Here is a 23,548-nt window from a genome sequence, read left to right as displayed (position 1 = left end):
AGTTGGATTTGTTTCTGCTGTGCCTCGATGGGAAGTCCTTTTTTTTTTTCCCATTTCATTTTAAAGTCTGTGTTTTAGTACATGTTATAATCTTTACAGAAAATTAATTCATGTATACTCGCAGACGTTCCTGTTAAATTTCTAAATGTTCCCTTCCCAGACAATTAATTAAATTCTCTAATTTTGGTGCCACCAATTTTAGATTTGGGGTCCTGTAGCCTGCTATTACTAATGACAACAATTGTAATTCTGTTGAATAAATGGTTTGCTAAACAAAGAATAGGCATATGTACATGCTTGTATTGCATAAACATTTCTGGAAAGAAATGCTAAACAGTGATTACTTCTGAGGGATGGGAACAGGAAGGAATATGAGGGAGGATTTTTTTGTTTTTAGGACTGCACCTGTGGCATATGGAAGTTCTCAGGCTCAGGGTCAAATTGGAGCTGCAGCTGCTGGCCTACGCCACAGCCCAAGCAACACAGGATTCGAGCTGCTTGAATCGAATGACCTACACTGCAGCTTGCAGCAATGCTGGATCCTTAACCCCACTGAGGGAGGCCAGGAATCAAACCCGCCTCCTCATGGACACTATGTTGGGTTGTTAACGTGCTGAGCCACAACAGAAACTCCCGATTTTACTTTTTTATATCCCTTAGTATTGGTCCAAATTCCTTACTATTTTGTTTTAGTAAGTTTATTCTTTTTTCAATTGTGGTCATTCCAAAGCACACCGTGTAAAATTTACCCTCAATGATTTCAAAGTTCAGTAGCGTTCACTACATTCACACCGCTGTGTTAACACATCTCTAGGACTTTTTCGTCTTGTGAAACTGAAACAGTATCACCACTCCCCTGGCAAGCACTAGTCTGCTTTCTGTTTCCAGGATTTTGAGTACTTTAAATAGCTCATATGAGTGGAATCATACTGTATGTGTCCTTTTGTGACGGGCTTATTTCCTTTAGCATAACGTCCTCAAGGCTCATTCATGTGACAGGATTTTCTTTTTGAAGGCTGAACTGGTCCATTATATGTATATATTTTCTTCATCCATTTACCTATCGATGGACATTCAAGCTGCTTTCACCTCTGGGCTATTGTGAAAAATGCTGCAACAAGCTTTGGTGTGTAAACATCTCTTTGATTCTGCTTTCGATCCTCTTGGGTATATACCCAGAAGTGGGATTGATAGGTTTTTTTTTTTTCCTCCCTCATTTTTAGGGCTGCACCCAAGGCATGTGGAGGTTCCCAGGCCAGGGGTTGAATTGGAGCTGTAGCTGCCGGCCTACACCACAGCCACAGCAACACCAGATCCAGGGCTCATCTGGGACCCACACCAGAGCTAATAGCAATGCTGGATCCTTAGTCCACTGAGCAGGGCTGGGGGAGGAACCCGAATTCCCATGGATACTATTTGGGTTCATAACCTGCTGAGCCACAATGGGAATTCCCTAACAGGGTTTTTTTTTCTTTCCTTTTTTTTCTTTTTTTTTTTATAAAGGAGGTTGACTGCTGGCCTGAGTGGTTGACATGGATATTAAATTGCTACTAATAAAATTATAACCCCCCCCAAATGGTTTGCATCAAAAGTGAATTGCTATTCCTGTTGTGGCTCAGCGGTAATGAACCTGACGAGTATCCATGAGAATGGAGGTTCAATTCCTTGCCTTGCTCAGTGGGTTAAGGATCCAGCATTGCTGTGAGCTGTGGTGTAGGTTGCAGACAATGGCTTGGATCCCACATGGCTGTGGCTGTGGTGTAGGACGGCAGCTACAACTCCGATTCAACCCCTAGCCTGGGAACCTCCATATGCCTCAGATTCAGCTCTAATTTAAAAAGAAAAAAAGTGAATTGCTAAAAACAAGAAGACCAAAAAGCACTCCTTATTGGCAGTATCTCTTTCTATGAAATGTCTCAGACTCTGCAAATGGCTTATGTTCAGTTTTTTATTTTTTTGTCTTTTTGCCTTTTCCAGGGCCACTCCCTCGGCATATGGAGGTTCCCAAGCTAGGGATCTAATCGGAGCTGCAGCTGCTGGCCTGTGCCAGAGCCACAGCAACTCGGGATCCAAGCCTCGTCTGCAACCTACACCACAGCTCATGGCAACGCTGGATCCTTAACCCACTGAGCAAGGCCAGGTATCAAACCCTCAACCTTATGGTTCCTAGTCGGATTCATTAACCACTGAGCCACGACGGGAACTCCCAGTTTTTCCAGTAGTGGAGTAAAGTCTTTTCCAACCTCTGTTATCAGGTTAACAGGTCTGCTAACACATCTGAGTCACATCAAGGTAAGTCTGCCAATTTTAGCAAATAAGAATACGGGACACCCAGTAATATAACACTGTAACTGTACTCCAATAAAACAAAATTAAAAAAAAATACAGGAGTTCCTGCTGTGGCACAGTGGGTTAAGGACCTGGTATTACCACAGTAGTAGCATAGGTCGCAGCTGTGGCTCAGATTCGATCCCTTGCTCAGAACTTCCATATGCTGCGGGTGCAGATGAAAAAGAAAAAAAAATATAGGACACTCAGTTAAATTTGCATTTCAGATCAAGTAAAATAATTGTTAAAATATCAGTATGGCTCATGCAATGAAAAAGTTATTCACTGTTGTTCTGAAATACAAATGTAACCAGGCATTCTACTGCCTCTGATAACCCTAAATCAAGGCCGCTGGGCTCCTGCCCAGGACATCTATTCCAGATCAACCTACACTGACCTTCTCAGGCAGTACCTGGCTGTGCTATGGCATTTCACGTTCCCCTTATGCATAAGAAACCCCTCCGACCAATCCCTCCCCCACGTGCCCTGAGCTTGTATCTTTGCTGAATGCTCTACCCTTCCTTCTTCTAGTTATTTCCCGGGATCGTAGCTGACAATTCAAAGAAGTGGCTTGAGTGGCTCCTGTCTAAGGTCAATAAGATAAAGGAAAAGCAGTCCCTACCTCATACTGTATCTCTGCTAGGTCAGCCCGTCCCCCAAAGCAGACCATTGGAACTAAACCCCACAATCATCGTAAGTTGGTCCGTAATCACGATTGGTTCCAAGGCTGCAGCCCCTTTGTCCATGACTGTCCCATCTGACGGTGCGGTAAACAATCCATTGACAATCTGCACTCACCCTGTTTCCAGGGCTTCTGGCATGAAGAGAGTCTGAAGGTGCCCAAATCCCTGTGCAGACCGCTCTGTGGTCAGAAGCTGGGGCCTGTCACTGCTCTCACCAGCACCTGGGTCCAGGATCTAACATGGGTCTCTGCCTGCTGGGCAGAAGCCACAGCTGCAACATGCTTTCAGGAAAATGGGCCAGGCCAAAGGAGCTCCCTGTCAGTGCTTTTCAATGTTTCCAGAGCAAAGATAAAATTTCACTTTCGCGGGACTGACTACACAAACTAAAAATAAAATTGAAGAAAGCTATCTAGTTCTGTATCATTTTTCCCCATGGTCAGGTCCCATTCAGGTCACTGGCTATGCACGGAAATCGGTTATGAACACTTGCTTGCTTCTGCCTTGCCTGGAGTTTAAGGCTGTCAGCCAGCCCCTACCCTGTGTGATGGCCCCCGAGCAGAGCAGACAAGGATACTTGTGGGAGGTTCAGCCGAGGGTAAAGAGGGAATTCGGTCAGCTTTTCCTCGAGGCCCCAGCAGTGGGCTTCCATAGATCTTCTCACAACCCCCGAATCGTGTTTGAAGTAGGCAGTGCATGTCAAGGACGGCAAGGAAATGCTGTGCCATTTCCTCAAGACTGAGAGGGCAGGAGAGTTTAAGAGCCGACTGACAATGGACACTTGTCACCATGTCATCATCTCTTTTCCTTTGTGTTTGCTAATCCTGAGTCACTTCCTATTTCTCATTTCCTCAAAGATGACCCATACAAGGTGGGATGGTTCTAGGTCGTGTCTTAGTCATTAAGCCAGAAGTCCTGAGTGCATACTGGAAGAGGTTTTGAACACTTAGGCTCAAACATCTAGTTGAGGACAACACTCTTTCCTGGCTGCCCACCCCCCCAAATCACTTATGGATTATTCAGCCAATTCCAGACCAGAGTCGGAACCCACAGTCCTCCACTCCTGGCAGCCATCATTCTGAGCTGGCACATGAGATGACACCCACGCCAGTGCTATGTCAAGTCTAAAACTCCTTGAACAGCGATCATTCAAAACATCTCTCTCCTCCTTTTATTCTGGCCCACACTTCCTGTTTTCATTTTTTTCCCTAAGATAAATGGTTCTCAAAACCTAATATATAGAAGAATTACCTAGAGAGAATTTTGGGCTGATGTAACTATTCTGTATTTTCTGGTGGTGGTTACCCCATGTGCACTTGTAACTATACACTAAAAAAGTTCACTTTTGTCCATTTTGCCTCCTGCAAATTATACCTTAAAAGATTTTTTGAAGTCACCTGGAGAACTTATTAGTTCTGATTATGTGGGGCTGAGATGGGTTCAAGGAACAAACATCTCAATAGGCATTCCCTGTTTTCTTCACAGGTGGTCCAATGGCCACCTTGACCCACCTCCTGCCCCATGAGAGCCCCACTAACAACTGCTTCTGAACTTCTCTGGGAAAAGAGCCAAGGATGCTGCTGGATTAAACCACCGGGCAGTCAATATGCAGACCTGGATTCTGTTCTCAGCTCTGCCTCAACCTCTGTATTCTTTTTTTGTCTTTTTGCCTTTTTCTAGGGCCAATCCCACGGTATATGGAGGTTCCCACGCTAGGGGTTGAATCGGAGCTGTAGCCTCCGGCCTATGCCAGAGTCACAGCAACGCAAGATCCGAGCCAGATCTAAGCCGCGTCTGCAACCTACACCACAGCTCACAGCAACGCCGGATCCTTAATCCACTGAGCAAGGCCAGGGATCAAACCCGCAACCTCATGGTTCCTAGTCGGATTCATTAACCATTGAGCCACGACGGGAACTCCTCAACCCGTATTCTTTATGCTCCTGTGCAATATGCATCCAGAAAATCTGAGATAAAGGAGTCAGATCCTAAAAGCACCACATATTCACATAAGCCCTTTAAACCTTAGAAATACTGTTTTAAACTCCATGTAACAAAGACAACAGATTTTTGATGCAACACCTTTTCCACGTACTAATCTCTGATCTGATGGAAAATCTGTCAAAGAATCTACTTTCCAAACTAACAATGACTTAATGGCTCCAACAGCTTTCAAGCAGCTCAAGTTTATCACCAAATATGGCTGGCTGACCAGTTTACATATCTGCTAGCGAGGGTGGCCTTGATGCATGACCTATTCCATCATTCAGTCAGCTATTGTGTCTGGGGAACAGAGAGCACTGCTGCAATAAACGCTCCTCTCTTCAGCCCTCTCCCACACCCTGCTCCTCTTAGGAAGTGGATGGATTAGTCACACCAAGACCAGCCCCTGCGTCTGAGAAGGATCCCTCTCACGAAGTGCTCCTCTTCCCGAGGCCTCAAGAACTAAAGGCAGCCAGAGAAGGAATGTGTTCCCAGTTTCTGTGCTTAGACCTCAGCACTCCCCAGCCCAGGCCACCCTCCCTTCTGATTGTGATGCTCAAACACGCGAATCCACCCAGCCATAGTGATCCCAGCAAAGTTCTAACCCAGCTATGAAAAAGGGCATCCTTTAAGCTGAAACCTCTACTTGGAAAATTTCCTGCTCATGTATTCCCACTGAGATCAACTTACAGGTGAATGTACAGGAAGAGATTTTCATATCAGGTTTTCTATGTAAACCACTAAGCTCTTTGGCGCTATTTTCTACAAAGACTGGCTGGGGTAAAATCCTCAATATGATATTTCCTGGCAGCTGAGTTTTCAAGTTTGGAAAAAGATGCACAGACCACAAATGAATCTTCTAAACTGTATTTGCAACTGACAGAAACATTTGGAACTGACAAAATCTTCCTAGAGACAAGGCCCTGAACAGAGTCTGTCCCCACCGTAAAGATTTACATCACCTATACAGAACAAAATTAGCAACGAGTGATCTTTGGCACTAGAATAGGTAATTCCTTAGCTGTTCATACAATATCCAAACTGCACATCACATGACATAAGTTGCTGGTTAACAGTTGAATTTTACATTTAAATTATTTTAAAAGGTTGGAAGTCCTAGCTAAGTTTTTCGGTATCAGTATGCTAACCATATCTAACACTTAGTGCCTGAGGTAGAGACTTCTGTAAGGTTTATTAAAGAAACACAATTGAGAGTACAATAAAGGAAAACATTTCCATCTCGGAAGCATATAGCCCAACGTCTCTGCTGGTTCGACATGCCAACCCTGAAATGCAGAACTCGTTTACTTTTTATTTCTGTAGAGATTTCACATGCAAGTAGGGCTTTCTTTTGTTTGGACTCTTGAATTTTGGAATACGTGGACTGCTTCTTTAAAAAGTATGATTATTAACATGGAATGTACGTGAACCAAACTTGCTTAACATCATTATTAAAACAATAGAACACAACTGCATTAGAGACAACAAATACAATCTTCTAATTCTCCATGATACGTGGCCAGAGTGAGCGACAAGTATGCAAGTCAACCTAATGATTCTAACATTTAATGGTGACTGTGAATTATTACAGATTTATGATATATAGGTGAGTTGAAATAGTTACTCTCAAAACTCTGCACTGTATATCTACAGGGGCTTTATTGTTTTCGGGTGGTAAGATTCTTCATGAAATTACATGATTTTATAAAGATAAAATTAATATCTGAACCCTTCCAATCAAAATGACCAGCAACTGTGTGTCTATGACTTCAGGTACTTTTCTTCACAGTTGGGTAAAACCTTTCCTTTATAAAAAGGCATTTCTTGAAGTAGGTTCAAGTATAACATACTTGCCTTTTACCAAAAACTGGCTGGCCAAAATTTTATGATAAACTATAGGTGTTATTTTTAGAAGTGTACTGTCTTTTAAATGAGACAGCATAAAACACGGACATTTATAAATGTAACGGATAAAGCAAAGGTATGACTAATAGGAATAACATTTAAGTCCATTCTTGGTATAAATGCTTAGAGCAAGTTAAGTGTTTTAAACAATCACTGATTCCTGGTATAAAGGGCACTGAAGGACCTCTTACTACATCACACAGTTCTTTCAGCTATTTCTTCTGAAGCTCCAAGCTCAAACCACCAATAATAAGAGTCGGCCTTTTATTTGGCCATGTACCAGAGAGTTTCTCCAACTACCTCCTAACACTTTTGAGAGGTAAGTGGCTGTGGAACTTGGAAGGGTAAAAAGAACTGCCTAATTTCATACCACAAAGGCATGACAGTTAAGGTACCTAATGACGACTTTTCTCTTTAAAGATACAGGTGTCCTTCTACAAGAGAGATGTGAAAGCCCCTAACCTGTGAGAACTGTTTTTAGATGGCAAAGTTCATTTCTATCAAAAGTAATTCTATAGACATCAGTTGAGGAAAATCACCAGAAAAACCGACTTCTTAGGAAATAACACTTGTGATTTTAAATAAACAAATATAGAAACAGGGAAAACGAAGTCATAAAGCAAAGAAGAAGCCACAAAACGAATATTAACATTTCTTTAGGAGAAAAAGTTATCTAATTCTTCCCTCACATATGACAAGAAAAAAAAGCCTGTTTGTTTTACAAATCTCTTCAGAATAACAAAGATGTGCAAAGGACACACCGCATCCGAATAAATCCAGTAGTAGGTTAAGGAATATAAACATGTTGATCGTAGCCTGATTGTACTTTGTGAAGGACTAAGCACTCAAATTCTATTACGAGAAGCAAATGTCATATGACAGAGCAGGTCTTATACAGTAATTCAACGGAATATGATTTTTGATAGGAAAAAACTACCGACAGGTATTTTACACACACACCTGTAAGGTCCAGGGCAGTTAACTGGCACAGCATTTTTATGGATTCAATGTAGACCCAGTTAATGGGCTAAGCTACACGTTTTCTTAATGTAGGTCCATACATGTTATTAGGGGAGAATGGCTTTGGCAAACTCACATGTTCAAAGGCTGAAAGAAATGGACCAAGAAAGCAGTGAGAGCTGGGAAACCTATGTCATAATTGGAACTTTAGTAAGAGAATAAAAATAGACTTTAACACATGCAAAGTGACTCAGAATAGCTTTCTATGTACTTCAGGAAGTTGAAGAATTATCCAGACACAAAAGATAACATTCTCATCAGAATAAGCCAAGATGAAACACCAGGGGCACTCTTTGTAGAAACTAAGTGGATGCTTCTGGCGCCAAATGTCTGCCTGGCATTTCTGCTTGACTCCTTCCCTCTCCATCACTCTCAAATCCCCAATCTTTCCACTGGCAAAGCCACTCTCTTCTCCTTCAGGCTCTGAAGAGATGGACGTGAATGTACGGGTGTTTTTTTCTGTCCTTCAATTAAGAAATATGCATTAAGTTCTACTGACATAAGAATTAATTGGTTGTTCTTAATCCTAGCTAGACTTAAATATTTAATGCCTGTTTTAGAATAATTATTTGAATTTCCTTATTAAACATCTGGTTTGAAGGAAACTGCATGCTGATTAATTATCCAGGATACATACATGTATAAATCATTTTCCAAAATTTCCTCTTTAGCCTCACTGGAGTTTACCTTTTGCTTAAGTGTTTAGAGATCCTGAGGAGCTTCTCTAGGCTAAAATTTCAGATTAAAAAAAAGCAAAATAAAGGTAAACGCATGGCTAGAACTAAGCTTAAATTTTCAACTTTTTTTTTGGGGGGGTGAGAAATGCAATGGAGAACAACAAAGAAAAAAAAGAACTGCACAAAGGATGCTGTTCTAGACTCCTCCTACATAATGGAAAACTGACATTTAAAAATTAAGACATAAAAAGAATAACACTTTTGGAATTTCAAAGTTGGAGATGGCTTGCAACAACTTCTGTTAGAGTGAGATACCGCAAATGAAATGCTCCCTGGTGAAGCAAATACCCCCTCCTTTAAATCTTTACCAAGCTCTTACTCAGAAGCTCATAAACTATAAAACAAATGATGTGTGAACATGACAGGAGAGCAAAACTCTCCAACATGAGGTTGAAAATGGCAATAAAATACTACTGCAAACTACAAGTGTTATGTGAACATTAACGGTTGTCACTGACAAAAAGATAACGCCTATAGCGAATAAATACTGAAATTCTCTTTATGTCTATTTACAGATAGAATTCCAGGTCTGACTGGTCTTTCAGACAGAAACCTACACTGGCAGAAATATGTGTACTATGAAAGTTCCACGTAAATTATAAAAAAATAGAGAATTTGAATTTAGGCTTTCCGCCATGTGCAGTATAAGTAGCTTTGATTAATCTTAGCCTAGAAGGGAATTTCTGTATTTTTACTGTTAACATATAAAGAAAATATCCGTCACTGGCTTCTTAGGAAACCAGAGAGAGGCAGGTTTTCGGATAGAGATTTAAGGCAAATCAATAGGTCCACAAACTAAATATCTTATCAGGGCTTATTTTTCAGGTGTGGCTTTATTTTGTGATAGAGGAATCTCAGTAACAGTTCTAGCCAGGGTCTCCACAGCTACTGGATCAGGGCAGCTTTGTGCACCAGCCTTCTGGAAGAACTGACTGTATACACACCATCAAAGCATACACTGATGAGGCTTAATGTGTAAAGGTATCCTGCAGTGAAATCGCTTCTCTTCTTTGTAAATACAAATTGGTTTTCAAAGACTAGATACAACTCTGGGCACAAGAATTGAGATTCAAAGATTTCTCAAGTCAAAGAGATTAGATCAACTGTGGACTTTCTTTCCAAGACTGAGAACTGACTCATCCTCCTCTGGCTACTTATATATCTGAAGTCTTCCCTGCAACACAAGAGGCACTTTTATTAGGTGTGTAGCATCTATTAAAACTTTAAACCCAGGGTAGAATTTGCTGAACAAAATAATAACACTAGCCTAATAGGCATGACCTCAAGGATTTTTTCCCCTTTAATATAAAAGTGTAACTACAGCAGTCCAATGTACAAATACAAAAAAGTTCTCATACTAAAAAAAAAGTATCATAATACTGTACATACAAAAACTGTTCAACAAGAGTGATTTAAATATATCTTTTCTTTTCCAGATCTGGAAGACACAAATGTAAAGTTCTGTGACGGTATTACTGCTGGAACGTGTGTCCAGAAACGCTGTGTTTCCCGTTCTCTCCCCCTTGTCCCAGCCCCACCTTCAGAGTCCCCTGAGCTTGGATCACGAGCCAACAGCATCCCTGAAGACAACCAGAGCCAAATGTTTACTCAATGGAAGTCATTATTCAGTGAGCTGCTGCTTACCATAAACTATGAGAAGCACAGATTTTAAGCTCAGCCAGATTAAATCCAGACAGAGGTCTTCCCATCCCCTGATTTGCTACTAGCACTGCTTTTGTTGGACCCAGCTTTGGACCCCACTTTGGCTTTTTTTTCCCGGGGACCATGAGGGTTGTTTTGGTGATTGTAGGCCTGGATTGCCAAATCCAGGCGTTCCTGAGCCATTCTGATCTCCCTCTGCAGAGTCTCCAGGTCTGCGGGGAGGGTCTCCTCATGGCTGCCGTACTGTTGTTCCTGGGCAATGTTGGCCTTGTTTTGCTTGTAGGCGATCTTAGCGTTGGACAGTTCGGTGTACTGGATTTGATCTGGTTTGACGGCAATGTTATAGCCAGGGGGAGCAGATGGTGTATTCCAAGTGAAAGGATAATTATAAGCACCCGGATCTTCCAGTTCCCTCCTTTTACTGTTTAGCGAGTCTCGAATTGTCCCAAATCCTAAATGAAGCATCTCCCAAATGTTAAGCAGTAGGCAAAGGCCTGTCACACCATACATTATCAGAAGAAAGATGGTCTTTTCAGTGGGTCTAGAAATGAAGCAGTCTATCTTATGAGGGCAAGGAACTCTGCTGCATACATAAAATGGGTGGACTTGGAAGCCATACAGAAAATACTGCCCTATCAGAAAACCCACCTCAAACATGGTCCTTGCCAGCAGCTGCAGCACATAGATTTTCATGAGTCCATCCTCCCGAATCCGCCGTCGGCCATCATGCTTAGGTTTAGATTGGTTCTGCTCTTTATTTTCTTTTTCACTTTCTAATTCCATTTCTGGATACATCATGGGGTCCTCTTCATGGTCCTCTTCCGTTTCTTCCAGAGCTCGGTGCTGCTTCCAACGCATCGCATAGGGTTTGCTCCGAGCTGCCTTCTTGTCTGCTTCGCCGTGCTCCATTTTGGCAATCTTATGAATGGCATAGCCCAGGTACATCACCGAGGGCGTTGCCACCAGGATGATCTGGAACACCCAGAAGCGCACGTGGGAGAGGGGCGCAAAGGCATCATAGCAGACGTTCTCGCAGCCTGGTTGCTCTGTGTTGCACACAAACTTGCTCTGCTCGTCGTAATAGATGGACTCTCCTCCTACAGCTGTAAGGACGATCCGGAAGACGATCAGTACAGTGAGCCAGATCTTCCCCACAAATGTTGAATGGTTGTGGATCTCCTCCAGCAGACGAGTGAGGAAGCTCCAACTCATGGTGACGGAACTGGTTTGCCCTGATAAAGACAAAAAAAAAACACCAAAGGAAAATCAACAAACACTAAAACCTTAACGATTTTTTTTTTTTTTTAAGGGCCACACTCAGGGCATATGGAAAAGTTCTCAGGCTAGGGGTTGAACTGGAGCTGCAGCTTCCAACCTACACCACAATCACAGCAACTCGGGATCCAAGCTGAGACCTACACTACAGCTCATGGCAACACTGGATCCTTAAGCCACTGAGCAAGGCTAGGGATCGAACCCGCATCCTCATGGATACTAGTCAGGTTTGTAACCCGCTGAGCCACAAGAGGAACTCCAGAAACTTAAAATTTGGACCTGGTGACCAAGTATTAAAAATGAGGGAGGGCCCGTCATGGTGTAGCGGAAACGAATCCGACTGGGAACCATGAGGTTGCGGGTTCGGTCCCAGGCCTTGCTCAGTGGGTTAAGGATCTGGCGTTGCTGTGAGCTGTGGTGTAGGCCGGCAGCTGTAGCTCTAATTAGACACCTAGCCTGGGAACCTCCATATGCTGTGAGTGCGGTCCTCAAAAGACAAAAATTAAAATTAAAATTAAAAAAAAAAGGAAAAAAAAAAGAGTTTTTCGAGGAGTTCTTTGGTGGCTCAGCAGGTTAAGGGTCCAGCATTGTCAGTGCAGTGGCTCATGCTGCTGCTGTGGTGTGCATTTGAACCCTAGCCTAGGAACTTCCGAATGCTGTGAGCATGGCCAAAAAAAAATAAGTAAAGAATTAAGGAGATGGTACAGCTGCAAATAACTTGCAATGATCACGAACTAAAACAAAAGACAGAAACTACAAATGCACTCCTTAGCTAGCCTGCAGTGTGTAGCAGATTCTAGCATTCTAGGTTTCTTTTTTCTTCTCTGGTGGATAGCAAAGTGACCCAATCATACACATATATATGTATTTCTGTATTTTGTTTATGGTAGATGTTAAAAAATGTTTGCAGATGGATTGTGATGACATTCAAAATCAAATCAATAGAAAAATCCATTTAAAACAACATTCTGAGGATAATTTTATTTATTCTGAGATTCTTAGTTCTATGTCCAGAATCCTAGTAAAAACCATCTAAATGAGGGAGTTCCCATCGTGGCTCGGTGGGTTAACAAACCCAACTAATATCCATGAGGACACGGGTCCCATCCCTGGCCTCGCTCAGTGGGTTAAGGATCCGGCATTGCCGTGAGATGTGGTGTAGGTCACAGGATAGGCTCGGATCTCGCACTGCTGTGGCGGTGGTGTAGGCTGCAGCTCAGCTCTGATTAGACCCCTAGCCTTGGAACCTCCGTATGCTGCGGGTGCGGCCCTAAAAAGACCAAAACAACAACAACAAAAACCTCCCACGAAACCATCTAAATGATATTATGTAAAATCCCTAATGCAACCCCTAACACAAAGTACACCTAGCTTTCTCTTCTCCATCTTCCCTCCCCTGGTGTACTTCTGTAGATTACAGGTAATAATCAGCACCACCAAAGAAATTTAAATACACTCTTTACCTGTTATCCAGAATTTCTGCTATCCAAAATTTTCTTAGAGAAACGATGTTTTGCTTCCAACTTTTCCAGATTCCCTCTGGAAGGGAAAAGAAAAGAGAAAGTCGTAAGTTTCCTCTCACAGAAAACAATGAATTACTATAACTCCATCTTCAGGGAGAAACAGTTTTCTATGTACCACAGGAATTAATCAGCATGAGACTGCTGAGTTTGAATATCACTGTTCTCTCCTCTTAATATATATAATAGGAGAGTGCCTTGAAGACTCTTAAGTCATTTTAGTCTAAGAAAATATGGCAGGAAGATGAGTCATTCTTGAAAGTCTGAAGCAGATGAACTCTGGTACCTACAGGAAAAAGCCAAAGCAGAAAACCTCAAATTTAAACCAGGTCACTAAAGGCCTTGCAAAAAAAACCTTCACCTTGCATGCTCTATTCCTGCTCCATTTTCTGGAGCAGCCAAAACCTCTCAGTGGGATTTAGCAGCCAACTAGGAGCAAGCTGTTTAGTTAAAACACCCAACAGCTGGCTCTCAGTCACTCAGACACCTATATCCAAAGGAGGTGATTTAGACTCAACTGCTCATAGAAAGAAAACACCTGCAACTGTGTTGTGATCTTAAAAACGTACATAGGATAAGAGAGTTTCCATTGTGGCACAGGAGTAACCAACCTGACTAGTATCCATAAGGATGCAGGTTCAATCCCCAGCTTCGCTCAGTGGGTTAAGGATCCAGCGTTGCTGTGAGCTGTGGTGTAGGTCGCAGATGTGGCTTAGATCCTGCATTGCTGTGGTACAGGCCAGCAGCTGCAGCTGATTCGATCCCTAGCCTGGGAATCTCCACATGCACATGTGCAGCCCTTAAAAAAAAACAACAAAAAAAAAACCCACTTTGGAATAGCTATGGCCAAGAATCATTCTCATTCACTATCATTTAATTTAATTAATAAATGTAAAGCAATCCCGAGTGTTATATATTCATGATAACTTAATAAAAAAATTGGGGGGGGGCAGGGGAGATACATGGAAAAAAAAAAAAAAAAAAAAAAACAAGAACAATTTCCAAAAGGTCAATGAAGAAGAAGAAAAAGTGCAGGCAACTATATAACATCCACATACCAAGATTTACATACAAATCCAGCCACACAAAGACCTCACCATTGGGCTTTAAGTTCAACTCTTATTTCCAGTCTTGATATCCAACTGAGCTTACCACTTCCCCTGTACATACAAGTTATATACCCACAACATAAGAAGTAAACAATATGCAATCTTTATTTATTTATTTATTTATTTTCAATATGCAATCTTTAAATGGTGATGCAAGCCAAGTTTCCAACAGAGGCCCTCTTAATGATTCAGATCCACAAGTCTAAACACCACATCTGAGGACTTTTCCCCTCAGGTTGGAAATGTGATTTGTTCCAATATGCCAAAATTATGAAGGTGCAATTGTTACCTAATTAGAAAACTCATCCTCTACACCTCCATCCATACAAAAGACAAATGGTTATCTTTTTTTAATATCTTTTAAAATAATTACTGCTGTGAGATAATTTCTCAACTGTTCAGCCTGTCATATAATAATCTAACTTTTTTTTGGGGGGGAGGAATGTGTAATAGGCCCTTCAAAGCTTATGTTAAGTTATAAAGCAGCCATTTGAACATACCCAGAAACACCCTACATACTGATTAAGCTGCAGGCCTAGGCAACGCTGAACCCTTAGAGCCTGGTTTTCCAAGAGTATTTATAAATGCCATAGCACCCTATACCAAACCTTGAGTATACATGATGTGTATAGTAATGTAACTTCAGCATCTCCTAAAAACGGGTGATGGGCAAATTTTCTAAAATAACCATGGGCTTCTTAAACAGAATGGCAACACCACCACTGTTTTGATCTGCTGAGCCATCAGAAGTTTTTGATACTCTTCCCTTTCCAAATCCTTTTCCTTTCTCTTAAGCATTAAGAGAAAGGTTTCAGTGGTGTAGGGGGTTAAGGATACATGGCATTGTCACTGCAGCAACTTGGGTCACTGCTGTGGTGCAGGTTCAATCCCTGGCCTAGGAATTTCCACACGCCAAAAAAAAAAAAAAAAAAAAAAGAGGAGTTCCCATTGTGGCTCAGTGGTAACAAACGTGATGAGTATCCAGGTTTGATCCCTGGCCTCGTTCAGTAGGTTAAGGATCCGGCACTTCCATGAGCTGTGTGTGGTATAGGCCAGTGGCTGCAGCTCTGATTCAACCCCTATAGCCTGGGAACCTCCACAGGCCTTGGGTGTGGCCCTAAGGAGAAAAAAAAAAAAAAAAAAAAGACAGATGGAAAGCAAGAAGGAGAGAAAGAGAAAGGCTTAAATATCAGAGTACACTATTCTAATGAGGTAGTGGTGGTGGTGATGGTGGAAGTTCAAGAGGAAGAGGGAGAGATAGTGTGAGAAGGGAAGAAAAACTGCGTAGAACAGTGGGTTCTGGAATTGATATTTTTAAGCAGAAATGTGTCCCTGCCAAGTGTGGTCTTATACTATTCTTCTGTTCCACTAAAATTCCCTTTCCTAAGAAGCGTTTTTTTGCTCTACAACCAGAAGCCTAAGAATTCAGGACAGTCTTCTCTGATGTCCGTTTCAGCAGACTTGGTTACAGAGTAGGGAGTGAGAGCGCGCAATTAACCTGTGAATGGTTCTCATGAAAAAGTTAAAAAATCACTTCCATACTCTTATCTATGAATGGAAAATGACATGGGAGCACATGATGAGAAGTGCTAAGAGGTGGGGGATGCCAAACACCTAAACATTTTTTGCTAACTAGGAAAGCCTCAACTGATGTATACGTATTTTGACACTTACTATCTTCTTGAATATATCCTTTATGCTTTGGTTGAATTTATCTATAGACAAATATTAGGAAGTGGTATTATTCAGACATGAGAAATGTAAATCTACTTGGTTCTTGCTCTGTACTGGCATTTGGTTTTCTAAAAAGGTCCTAACAATTTACAATGTGTGGCAATTTCATCTCAACCTCATCAGTATTGTCTGTTATGCTACTTCACTAGATGGAAAACGGTACTCCAAAATTACATCACTTTGTATATTTTCAATATAGCAGGATACACTTCCCCTATATTCCTCCTCCTTTGTGAACTATTTTTCTCTCTCTCTTTTTTTTTTTCGCTTTTTAGGGCTACACCTGCAGCATATGGAAGTTCCCAGGCTAGGGGTCCAATTGGAGCTGCAGCTGCCAGCCTACACAGAAACACCAGATCAGAGCTGCGTCCATAACCTATGCTGAGGCTTGCAGTAAGGCCGGATCCAACCCACTAAGCAAGGCCAGGGATTGAATCTACATCCTCATGGATACCAGTTGGGTTCTTCTGGATTCTTGATCCTCTCCTCCCACCCAGCACGTACTTTAGAAAATCATGTTTGCTTATATAACATTTACTGGATAGAAATAAAATGTGCTATTATTAGTCTATTTTCCAAATAACTAAACTTAGAAATAAATCTACCTTGACTTATACTAGAAAACAGAATTTTAAAAATTACTTGGTGTCAACATGGCAATAAATTATGTAATTCCCTCCCAAATTCGTCATATGTGAAGTTTTCTATCAGCTACATCTTAACAGGACCAAGTCAAAGTTTATTGCATTTCTTTTTTTGTAAATAAAACTCATAGGATCAGAGTTCCCGTTGTGCCTCACTGGGTTAAGAACCCAACACAGTGTGTCCATGAGGATTCAGGTTTGATCCTTGGCCTTGCTCAGTGGGTTAAGGATGTGGTTTAGGGCATTCCTGTTGTGGCGCAGTGGAAACGAATCTGACTAGGAATCAAGAGGTTGCCGGTTCAATCCCTGGCCTCACTCAGTGGGTTAAGGATCCAGTGTTGCCGTGAGCTGTGGTGTAGGTTGCAGACGCAGCTCATAGGTTGCAGACATGGCTCAGATCCTGTGTTGCTGGGCCGTGGTGTAGGCCGGCAGCTACAGCTCGGATTAGACCCCTAGCCTGGGAACCTCCATATGCCGAGAGTATGGCCCTGAGAAGACAAATAAAGATTCATTTTAAAGATGAGGAGGAGTTCCTACTGTGGCACAACAGACTGGCAATGTCTTGGGAGCACTGGCACAAGGGTTTGATCCCCAGCCCAAGGATCTCACATTGCCACAGCTGTGGCTCAGATCTGATGCCTGGCCGGGGAGCTCTATGTTCCACAGGGCAGCCCAAAAAAAGAAAAAAAAAAGAAAGAAAGAAAGAAAGAAAGAAAGAAAAAAAGCATAGAAATGAGGTCCAGAAAGTTTAAGTTTTTGAAGGCATAAGCCCATTGTGTCCCCCTTTGCCTGGCAAAGCATTAAAGCTATCAAAAAAAAAAAAAAGTTGGCTAAGATCATCCAGTTATTAAGAGGTGAAGTTACGGTCTGAAGTCAGTCACTCTTGCTCCAAAGTCTGGGCTTTTAACTACTAGTAAAGAATTACATTACAGCTGGAACTAAGTTCAGGTCCCATGTGATGAAGAGGGCACTTTATCGCAAACTTTGCGATCAGAATTAAACTAAATGATAAAGTTCATTCATAAAGATCAAAGTGGGAAGTTTCAGAGTTTAAGATCTTACACAGAGAATGAATTGAAAGTGAGAACAAAACAAAGCCCCCCCATCCCAAACAACAAAATAAAAACCCCAAAGAACTCCAACGTTTCCTGGAAGCTGGAAGAGAAGAATAAAACTAGAAAAATAGGAGTTCACGTCGTGGCACAGTGGTTAAACGAATCCGACTAGGAACCATGAGGTTGCAGGTTTGATCCCTGGCCTTGCTCAGTGGGTTGCAGACGCGGCTCGGATTCCACGTTGCTGTGGCTCTGGTGTAGGCCGGTGGCTACAGCTCCGATTAGACCCCTAGCCTGGGAACCTCCATATGCCGAGGGAGCGGCCCTGGAAAAGGCAAAAAGACAAAAAAAAAACAAAAAACAAAAACCTAGAAAAATAGTGTCTCAACAAAAATGATTTCCCTTAAAGGCTATCTTCTTTAGGCATTGGGAATAGGGTCCAGAGAAAGTTAGTAAGTTCAGTTCAGGGGCAACAATGCTTGTTAAAGGGGAGATGCACAGATGGTATACACATGACGTGCTCAGAGCTGTGCCTGGTCTCAAGACGAGCACCATGATTACTGTCACCGCCAAGGCTGCTACAATTTTTTGTTATCACCTCAATTGTACTGGGGGCTCCCAAGATGCATCTTTCACCTCTGCCTCCCTAGCATCTAGCCCAATGACTAGACATTTTAAAAGTGCTAAATAAACACTCGACAAACGAGTAAATGCATTCCTATGGACATGCTTTATACTTTTCACTGCAATCTCATATATAAAAATATATAAATATATATATGTGTGTATATATATATATATATATATATATATGCATTTTTTTCCCTCCGAGATTTCCACTGTATCAGCCTGCCTCAAAAAAAGAATAAGCAGCCTTAAGAAACAGTGAACTCCCCTTATAAATGGGGGAGGGAGCGTAAAGGGATGTAAAAGGAGGTAAGGTGTCTGTACTTAACTGAAATCCGTAAGATGTAACACCAGTGATGGCAGTACCTTATGTGTATACAATGTAATATCCAAAGCAACCATTAAAAAACCTATACAAAGACATATACTCAAAAACACCGTAAATAAGAATTCCTATTGCGGCTCAGTGGTAACAAACCCAAAGAGTATCCATGAGGATGAGGGTTTGATCCCTGGCCTCACTCAGTGGGTTAAGGGCCGGGTACTGCCATGAGCTGTGGTCAGCTTACAGATATGACTCAGATTTGGCGTTGCTGTGGCTGTGGCAAAGCCTGGCAGCTGCGCTGATTCGACCCCTAGCCTGGGAATTTCCATATGCCACAGGTACATCCCTAAAAAGGGAAAAGAAAAAAAAAAAAAAAGTCAGGGAAAAAAAGGAAAAGCACACACTGTATGATTCTACTTATATAAAATTCTAGAAAAGGCAAACTGATCTCTAACCACAGAAAGCGGATCAGTGGCAGTCTATGAATGAGCTGCGGGTGCGGTGCAGGGAGGGATGGGAAGGACGAATTACAAAGAAGGTGGGAAGAAGTTTTGGATAAGATGAGTATGTTCATCTTCTTGACTGTAGTGATGGTTTTACAGGTGTATACATGTCAAAACTCACCAAAATGTATACTTCAAATATGCATGACTTACTGCTATAATTACGGCTCAATAAAGTTATTAAAAAGTAAGATAGAATAAAAAGGCTTTTCAAAAGTTTTTTAGGCAAAAGAAAAATGACTTCAAATGGAAATTTTAATCTGAAAAGGAATGAAGAATACATAAACATAAAAGACAGCCTACATTTATATAGAGGAGAAAGTATGAAAACAGTAATAAAAAAGGCTAAAAGAGGAAATGGAACTGTACTACTGTAAGATTACTATAAGAAGTGGCTTAATGTTACTTGAACAGACTGTGATAAGTTAAAGATGGATACACTAACACCCTAAACCAACCATTAAAATAAAACAATGTTATAGGTGATATGACAACAAAGAATATAATATGGAATTATTAAAAAATGGATGAGGAGTTTCCGTGGTGGCGCAGTGGTTAACAAATCCGACTAGGAACCATGAGGTTGCGGGTTCGGTCCCTGGCCTTGCCCAGTGGCTTAAGGATCTGGCGTTGCCATGAGCTGTGGTGTAGGTCGCAAACGCAGCGGCTCAGATCCTACGTTGCTGTGGCTCTGGCGTAGGCTGGTGGCTACGGCACTGATTAGACCCCTAGCCTAGGAACCTCCATATACCATAAGAGCAGCCCAAGAAATGGCAAAAAGACAAAAAAAAAAAAAAGGATGAGACAGAGAAGAAAACAAATAGGATTATGATAGTTTTAAACCCAACGATATCAATAATCACATTAAATCTAAATGTTCTAGGAGTTCCCATTGTGGCTCAGTGGCTTAAGAACATGACACAGGAGTTCCTGTCATGGCACAGTGGAAACAAATCTGACTAGCATCCATGAGGACGCAGGTTTGATCCCTGGCCTTGCTCAGTGGGTTAAAGATCTGGCATTGCCGTGAGCTGTGGTGCAGGCTGCAGACGTGGCTCGGATCCTGTATTGCTGTGGTGCAGGCCAGCAACTATAGCTCTGATTTGACCCCCTCATCTGGGAACTTGCATATACCACAGATGTAGCCCTAAAAAAAAAATAAATAAATAAATTAAAAAAAGGTAAATGGTCTAAACATTCTCATTAAAAGGCAGATTTTCAGACTGAATTAAATAAACAAGATCCAACTTTATGCTGCTTATAGAAACCCACTTTAAATATAAGGCCTCAGAGTTCCCATAGTGGTGTAGCTGAAACAAATTCAACTATGAACCATGAGGTTTTGGGACTGATCCCTGGCCTCACTCAGTGAGTTAAGGATCTGGCATTGCCTTGAGCTGTGGTGTAGGTCACAAACTCCGCTCAGATCTGGGGTTGCTGTGGCTGTGGTGTAGGCCGGCAGCTGTGGCTCTGATTAGACCCCCTAGCCTGGGACCCTCCATATGCCACGGGTGTGGCCCTAAAAAGCAAAAAACAAAAATAAATAAATAAATAAAGGCCTCAAAGAGATTACCTGAAATAAAGACAGTCCCTTCACAATGATAAAGGGATCACTTCATCAATAGGACATAAAATTTCCAAACGTTTATATACATATTAACAGAGCTTCAAAAGATAAAGCAAAAAGTGGTTCCCAATTAATAGCTGAAGATTTCAATATTCTTCCCCAAACAATGCATAGAACTAAGAGTAAAGACAGCATATAAAAGACAAACAATACTATTAACTGCTTTGCATAAACTAACATGTAGTATACAACCTACCCAAGAGCAGAAGAATTCACAACTTTTTCAAATAATAGAGAGATCCTGAGTTGTTGTGGCCCATCAGTTGGTTAAAGGATCTGATGTTGCCACAGCTTGAGCACAGGGCACAACTACAGCACAGATCTGATCCCTGGCCCAGAAACTGCCATATACTGTGGGTGTGGCCAAAGATCAGATCTGAGCCGTAGTTGTGACATAACTAATGGGCTGGGGAAAGAACCCACGCCTCTGTGGCGAACCCAAGCTGGTGCAGTCAGATTTTTTTTTTTTTTTTTTTTGCTTTTTAGGGTCCCACCTAAGGCATATGTAAGTTTCCAGGCTAGGGGTCGAATCCGAGCTGCAGCTATCAGCCTACACTACAGCTCATGGAAAAGCTGGTTCCTCAAGCCACTGAGTGAGGACAGGGATCGAACCTGCATCCTCACTGATGCTAGTCAAGTTCATTTCCATTAAGCCATGACAGGAACTCCTTCTATAAGTGTATATACTTATGTGCTTATTACATAAGGGGAAAAAATCAATCTGTGGGTTTTAACTCCCCTCCTCCTCCTTTAGGGACACATCTGAGGTATATGGAAATTCTGAAGCTAGTGGCTGAATCAGAGCTACAGCTAATGGCTACACCACAGCCACACCAAGGCAAATTCCGAGCCATGTCTGTGACTTAACACCACAGCTCACGGCAACACTGGATCCTTAACCCACTGAGCGGAGCCAGGGATCCAACCTGCATCCTCACGGATACTAGTCAGGTTCATTTCCACTGTGCCACAATGAGAACTCCCCTATTTTTACTTATTTATTTTATTTTATTTCTTGTCTTTTTGCCACTTCTTGGGCCGCTCCTGTGGCATACAGAGGTTGCCAGGCTAGGGGTCTAATTGGAGCTGTAGCTGCTGGCCTACACCACAGCCACAGCAACGCCAGATCCAAGTCACGTCTGTGACCTACACCACAGCTCATGGTAAAGCCGGATCCTTAACCCACTGAGCAAGGGCAGGGATCAAACCCACAACCTCATGGTTCCTAGTTGGAGTTGTTAACCACTGAGCCATGAAGAGAACTCCAGCCTGCTTGAGATTTTTAAAGAAATCCTTTTGCAAAATTTTTTTTGTGTCTGTGACTTTTTAGGGCTGCCCCGGAGGCATGTGGAGGTTCCCAGGCTAAGGGTCCAATTGGAGCTGTAGCTGCCAGCCTATGCCAGAGCCACAGCAACTCGGATCCAAGCTGCATCTGCGACCTACACCACAGTTCACGGCAATGCCAGATCCTTAACCCACTAAGCAAGACCAGGGATGGAACCTGCGTCCTCATGGATGCTAATCAGGTTCGCTCACCGCTGAGCCAGCATGGGAAGGCCTGCAAACTTTTCATTGTTTAAAAAAACTTAAATATTCTGGGGTTCCCACTGGGCGCAATGGGATCAGGTGGTGTCTCTGTAGCACCAGGACGCAGATTTGATCCCAGGGTAGGAACAGTGAGTTAAAGGAGCCAGTGTTTCCACAGCTGCGGTGCAGGTAGAAACTCTGGCTCGGATGGGATCCCTGGCCTGGGAACGCAATAATCTACGAGGCAGCCCAAAAAAAGGAAACAAAACAATTTTTTTTTTTTTTTTTGGTCTTTTTGCCTTTTCTTGGGCCGCTCCCGTGGCATATGGAGTTTCCCAAGCTAGGGGTCCAATCGGAGCCGTAGCTGCCAGCCTACGCCAGAGCCACAGCAACGTGGAATCCGAGCCACGTCTGCAACCTACACCACAGCTCACGGCAACGCTGGATCGTTAACCCACTGAGCAAGGGCAGGGATCGAACCCGCAACCTCATGGTTCCCAGTTGGATTTGTTAACCACTGCACCACGACGGGAACTCCAAAAAAACAAACAAACAAAAAAAAAACCCCGAATATTTCTAAGAAATTAAATGTTTTATAAAAAGTTCACTTTACTTGTTTTAGCCAAAAGTCAGAACATCATCTTTATATTTTACATCAATTTACACGATATATGTTTACATGTATATTTCCTGTTTCCCTCCATTGAACCCGCTTCCCCTGGACATGCTACTCCCTCACTTCATTTTATACCGCTTTTCAGATGCTACCTCCTGTGGTGAGGACCTCCCTCACCAATATTCTTCTATCGCTATAACGATAATATTGTTCTTTAATTCTTAGCCCGGGAACTTCCGCACGCCATGGGTATGGCCAAATAATAAATAAAAGGCATCCTTATAGGTGTGAAAAGCTGTCTCATTACGCATTATATTACAATAATATTCTTCTATCACTCTCTACACCCTTAACCTTCCTTTTTCCTTCAGAGCACTCAACATTACCTAAAACACGTTTTTTGGTGTGTTTTTAGGGCCACACCTGCGGCATATGGAGGTTCCCAGGCCAAGGGTCCAATTGGAGCTACAGCTGACAGTCTACGCCACAGCCATAGCAATGCCAGATCCGAGAAGCCTCTGTGACTTACACCACAGCTCATGGCAACGCTGGATCCTTAACCCACTGAGTGAGGTCAGGGATTGAACCTGCATCCTCATGGATACTAGATGGGTTCATTAACCACTGAGCCACAACAGGAACTCCCCTAAAACACTTACATCTTAATTTGT

The 23,548-nt window shown here is 42.3% G+C and overlaps 1 protein-coding gene across 9 annotated transcripts in view; it reads right to left on the bottom strand.

Moving 5' to 3' along the window:
* Positions 1-5,842: 5,842 nt before the first annotated feature.
* Positions 5,843-23,548, bottom strand: part of GJC1 (gap junction protein gamma 1) — a 34,105-nt gene continuing 16,399 nt past the window's right edge. For 3 of the 9 annotated variants that reach the window (XM_084982512.1, XM_084982510.1, XM_084982509.1), the window contains exons 2-4: positions 13,722-13,909; positions 13,054-13,129; positions 5,843-11,547 (exon numbers count right to left, since the gene is read on the bottom strand). In XM_084982512.1, the coding sequence (XP_084838638.1) occupies positions 10,337-11,527 (1,191 nt within the window). In that variant the 5' untranslated portion in view covers positions 11,528-11,547; positions 13,054-13,129; positions 13,722-13,909 and the 3' untranslated portion in view covers positions 5,843-10,336. 9 annotated transcript variants of the gene reach the window in all.

The sequence above is a fragment of the Sus scrofa genome, chromosome 12, assembly GCF_054392235.1.
Source record: "Sus scrofa isolate SSC_HxYL_T2T_F1_AM1 chromosome 12, Sscrofa_HxYL_maternal_Yorkshire_Landrace_v2.0, whole genome shotgun sequence".
NCBI lineage: Eukaryota > Metazoa > Chordata > Mammalia > Artiodactyla > Suidae > Sus > Sus scrofa.
The sequence above is the reverse complement of the archived record's forward strand: the minus strand, read 5'-3'. Positions and strand labels throughout refer to the sequence as shown.